This window comes from Penaeus chinensis, chromosome 32, assembly GCF_019202785.1.
Source record: "Penaeus chinensis breed Huanghai No. 1 chromosome 32, ASM1920278v2, whole genome shotgun sequence".
Classification (NCBI taxonomy): domain Eukaryota; kingdom Metazoa; phylum Arthropoda; class Malacostraca; order Decapoda; family Penaeidae; genus Penaeus; species Penaeus chinensis.
The window spans coordinates 11,763,490-11,769,202 of NC_061850.1; the positions used below are offsets into that span (position 1 = coordinate 11,763,490).

General features: G+C 36.1%; 1 protein-coding gene across 3 annotated transcripts in view; it reads right to left on the reverse strand.

Moving 5' to 3' along the window:
* Positions 1-776: 776 nt before the first annotated feature.
* Positions 777-5,713, reverse strand: part of LOC125042394 (signal peptide peptidase-like 3) — a 71,223-nt gene continuing 66,286 nt past the window's right edge. For all 3 annotated transcript variants that reach the window (XM_047638008.1, XM_047638006.1, XM_047638007.1), the window contains exons 6-11: positions 5,633-5,713; positions 5,256-5,407; positions 4,855-5,016; positions 4,571-4,683; positions 4,057-4,201; positions 777-3,224 (exon numbers count right to left, since the gene is read on the reverse strand). The exon at positions 5,633-5,713 is cut by the window's right edge and continues 32 nt beyond it. In XM_047638008.1, the coding sequence (XP_047493964.1) occupies positions 3,156-3,224; positions 4,057-4,201; positions 4,571-4,683; positions 4,855-5,016; positions 5,256-5,407; positions 5,633-5,713 (722 nt within the window). In that variant the 3' untranslated portion in view covers positions 777-3,155. The remainder of the gene's footprint in view (positions 3,225-4,056; positions 4,202-4,570; positions 4,684-4,854; positions 5,017-5,255; positions 5,408-5,632) is intronic.

Below are 5,713 nucleotides of genomic sequence, written 5' to 3' on the forward strand. Positions count from 1 at the left end.
GAAATTTCCCCTACTTGACGGTTCCAGTGTCCACTGTCAACCCTTATAGACTATCCCTATAAGAGCAGTCTGGCTAAAGAATATATATTTTTGAATAATAAGCCATAAGGCAATCAGAAACATGGCTATGAGTTTAGGTAGTAGGGGGCAGACATGTGCTGAGAATGGGCTAGGTTCTCAGAACTCTTGAGAAAAAGTATCAGAAACTTTGCACTTATGCCTTACAGGGCAGTATTGGTTACTGCTGTACTTCACCCCAGAATTTTTTGAGTCATTGTTACATATTTCAAATAACATTCCATACATCACCGGAGTGAACATTTGATACACTCCAGACCTTTTTGCTATAGCTTATGCATTGTTAGGCAAGAACTATGTGTTCCTTTATTTGAATAATCAGCGATTTGCCTAATATATTTCTTCACCTTTATTCATGAATTTGCATGATAAATTCATAGCATTTCTCAGTTATATTAAATTTGATCTTAGGGTCCTGTCTAATAATTTTTTGGGATGACTTTAGTCTAGTTAAATAATCTTACGTACTTGTTGATCATGAGTTAATGATTTTTATATTTGAAAATTGTATTCTAATGCATTGCATGAGAACAAACTCAAAGTTGTAAAATATTTTGTGCTTAACAAGTAAGCTAATACATATTTTTCCATACATTTTTATTGCATGATCAGTTCTATGAATTCTAATTTAGTCTGCAAGAATAATTTCCCTTTAAATTCTACACTAAAAACAGTTTTTTGGTTAGTAAAAGATGCACTGAAGTAATGTTTTATTCCACGTAAAAGACTAAAAGAGATTTTTTTTTCATTTTTTCATTCCACATAAAAGACTAAAAAGGGATGATTTTATTCTTTATTTTAATGGGTATGAGTCAGTAAGACGTGTATTACATAATGACAATGTTACAAAATCTCATTAATGTTATAATACCTTGACACGTGAGATTCATTACAAAACTGATTGTGACTTCTCGATGGACTAGCATAGTATGGATGTGTTCACACTCATATGCTATTGCAAACTCACCTACAAAGATACGCATACACTCTAAGTTGATATGAGCACATTTGCAAGTGTGTCTGCATGAGCACAAGTTTATGTACATGTATGTGTGTGGATGTATGTATACGCATGGACATTTATACTCACAAATGAATGTGTGTGTATATATACACATGCACACCCACACAAACACACAAAATTCTGACTGGCAGTTAGGTTTGTCACAGCACATGCTGATTGTTCAAGCATGCCAACTAATGAACTCAAAACTCAAAGTGAGAATGAAACCTGAAAAAAAAATTAATCCAGAACACATCCTTTCACTACAAACTGAATTTCCCCAAAATACAATATCACAACAAGCATACAATACTCTTCATAGATACATATATCTTTATTCAGTCATTCAAAGTATCTTTTTATGCATCTATATCAATTATATAATTTGGCTAACTAGCTATGGACAAATTACCTACCATGTACACAATCTAACGAGAAATGAATTTGTTCCGGGTATGACATTCATTTACCATGTCACTTGATTTCCGAGATGAGTATGTAATATTCCAGATAACTTAATAAAAAATCATAAACAGTGTTCCTAATGGCATCTGCCTTTTTTTTCCTCATTTTTGTTGTTGTTTTTCACAATATCCCTCACACTAAGTAATTTGGTACAATAAAGCAAAAGATAATGAGAATATGAGTTCCTTCTACTTACATATCTTACCTATATAAAGATGTTACATCAATTGTATTGGAAACACTAAATACTTTTTTTTTCCCTTTCAATAACTTTGTCAGTCACAAGGTTAACATCAGCGCTTGAATAATATCAGGAGGCAATGTACATAAATACATTTCATTTGATCTGATGACGTTCCACAAAATCAAAATATATATGATATAAAAATATCATGCTGCCATTCTACTTTCAAATGTGTGTTAATAATCAGTCTCCCTCTCATCAAAGTCAACAGATTATCTATCTCATAGCTTATTTAGTCTCTGTATTCGGAGTGGTGAGAGTTTTTTTCACTTACATATTAAGTTTCCAAAACAAGCGTTATGTACCAACACAATGGCACAACCATAATAATCTCACATACCAATACTTTGCCTGAGTATCTGTGGAAAACAATAAAACTCTCAGCTGCCCGACTGCAGACAATCTATTATACATTGAATAATCTCTGTTATTGTATTTTTTTTTGCTTTTCTGTACAGCTGTGTATTTACAGTACCCTGGACACCTACACACTACAAAGGAAAGGGAGAGAGGAGATGTGGGGACTGAGGGGTTGAAGGTAGATGGGGAGGTGGGTAAAGGGTAGGGTGGTTACGAGATTTCGCAGACACTCACAAATGAATGTGTTCACGAAACCAACTGACGCACCGCAGAACCGTAGGACCGTGTGATTGTGCGTTTCCACAGGATGCAAGCAACTATGACCTACAAGAAGCAGAAGGAAGTGCCTGCTTGGTAAAGGTATCCTAACTGCACCTGACCAGTCGAGCCACAGTGTCTCTATCACAATTGTCTCTGAAAGAAGAATTTCTAATTTACAAAATATTCTTCTTTCTCATCGTCAAAATGGTGGGCTTCGTTCTATCCAGCTCAACAGTACCATTAAGAAAACATTACTAAATATTGTACATACAGAAACACAATCCTACTGTGTTTAAAGGCATGGAAGTTTAAATTTATTTTCCTTCTTTTTAATATTTTTTTAGTTCACTTTTTCCACTTCCTTTTGAATCAACACTATTCTACAATCTTTTTTTTTTTATCATTATTATACTATTTTATGACATCTATTATACTGGAAAGACAATCACTGTTTATTTGTTTTTTTATCTTTATCGTCGTAAGAAGTTCAGTATCATTGTTCAGTGCAACATTGAGCACTCTGACTTTCCACGTGACACTAAACTACAACTTCTTTCTCTTCTCTTTTTCCCTTTTTTTTCAGTTTTCACGGAAAAATACGATTGCACAGCCCAGAATCTCTCAGAAGCTTGGATCAAATAGCTATGACACTCTGCTGTCACTTCTGCATTGTGAGTGCATGAAAACCGATTGACCAACCAAAATAACGCACACTTATGACTACACACTAAGCTTCATCCTGAGTCACACGTCCATGTTCTTGCTCTGTGTCTGGATGATGAACGGCTCGCTCCACATTCTCCGCAAGTCACCCTGGGAAAATATGTGAATTATAAATATCAAATATGTAAGTTGCTCACCAGATTTGGAGTAATGCCTTTTCTTCCTTAAGGTCAAAACATTCATATTAGAAATGTTCAAATTAGAACAATTAGAGCCGAGATAATTGTGAAATAAACACAATTTTTCTGTGTTATATGCTGTTAACCCAATGCTGACGGGCATGACGTGCACGTACATGCTATGCCCACTGTGAGTTACTTGTTTGATTGTTTTTACACATTGATGACTACACTTGTACTAATTCACCAATGAGCCAGTTACGAGTACTGCCTGTCTCGCCTGTTTACCCTTTTCTTTGATTTACAAAAATGTTTTACGTTATCTTATTTTACTATTACTAATGTTTGTAACATTATAGTAATTATAATGTTTATAATAAAAATAACACCATCGATATTCATAGCACAAGTAAAAAGACAAATCATTAAAGGTCACAAGTTCAACTAATTGACTCCTTTGTGGCTAAGCACTAGCAGAGCCAGCTATGTGCAGAGACATTTCACAAAAATATAGAAAATGAGCACAGCATTTCCCCCATTTTTTATTCATTTTCCCCGGCGGCATTGGGTTAAGGATGTAAACTTTGCATGAGTTAGGGATTACATATAGCACAATAAACACACCAATAAACAAAGATCTGTAATGGTTGAAAACTAGAAATAAAAAATAATAAATATATAAATAATAATAATAATAATAATAATAATAATAATAATAATAATAATAATAATAGTAATAATGATAACAATAATATTTTAAAAATAAGACACAAAAATGAGCCAGAAGTGACAAGCGACCATACCTTGAGGTAAGCCATGGTGAGCAAGGGCAACAGCGTGAAGGGCACGAGGTAGAGCAGGGCTGGCTGCGCAGCCTTGAAAACTTCAGATGACACTGTTGCTGTCAGCAGGCCCAGGAAGTAGCCAATGAGGGAGCAGTGGAAGTAGCTGTACAGAAACAAGAGCAAATATAAAAAAGGATGTGAAGGGGGGAGGGGCAGGGCAAAATTATAGTGACTATAACAACAACAATAATAACAAAAATCATCAATGTCATACTTCAATTGCTGTGCTAGTCTTTATTTTATTATTATTCTTTTTCATCATATTATGTCTTTTTGTTCTTACATCATACAAAATATATATTCACTATAATGTTTTATTATAACACTAAAAAATAAAAAAATATACCCCTCTGGCAATCAGAATCTAACACTAACATTTTACCTAGGTCTTATTTTTTCCACTGAATCACTTCTATTTTCCTGCTTAAAATTCAATCCCTGATGCTATAATTTTACTGTCTTCTACACATACCTTATTTTATTCAAATTAGAAGGTGGCGGTACACCTGCTTCTGCCGATAAGAGCTGAGCCTTCTTGTAGGCATCATATCGGAGCACAAAACACAACAGGAGGCCTGGCATTACCTGCAAATATCATACATTCTGTTATGATTCTGCATCAAATTGGATTAACTGAGTTAATTCAACGTGATGGTAGCAATAGGAGCAAAAACATTGGGGATCCTGGCCCCAGCATTCCAACGAAAACATCCAATAAGCCCCGGCCCAATCAGAGAGGCCTGGCAGAGCACTCACAATGTCCCCGAGGCCCAGCATTGAGAAGTGGCCGGTGTTGTGCATTGACGGGAAGACCAGTTTGCCGGGCAGGGAGAGCTTAGGGGCCTCTCGTCCCACACTGCCCAGGTGGAGCTTGCGGGCCATCACTCCCACTGGGTTTTCCGCTGGGCGAGTGGCAACCTATGGGGGGGAGAAGAGAGGTTGATAGGAAATGTTGCTACTGTCAGCTTATCTGCTGCTGGGATTTTTTTCTAAATGCAACAATTAGTTATTTTATCTTGTTTTAGCAATTTATTTTTTATAAAATGCAGCAGGTAGTAGGATAACAATATCTGCATAATTCACTGACAATATAGTTAAAAGTACTTGAAGTCAATATAAAGTTTAAACAAGCCTCAATTCTCCTCTCTTTAACATACCTTCACCATGACGTTGGCGTTGAACACATACGAGGAAAAGAACACCCAGAAAACGTCATATACCAGAAGTCCAGTCAGGAGCAGTGTGGACACTTTGAGGCTAGGCAGCCGCACAAATGCAATGAAGGCGACGCACAGCCCCATTCCCATTGCTGTGATTGAGAGAGAAGATGGTTTCAGTAATAGAATATCTCTCCTTCTGATATGTGCTAAGACAATCATAAATCTTTTCCCACACACAAAAATCATAAGAAGATTCATCAGCAAATGAAGACATTTCCAATAACCCTGACTTTTTTCATACTGAACTTACACTCTGTTACCTATATGACCTCACTCTCCCATCAGTCTACAATCATAAATACAAATACACTTACCATCCATGAGAAGCCAGTGACCTGTCATGACCCAAATGCAAACAATGGACACAGACAGGCAGAAGGCCATGATCTCTGCTC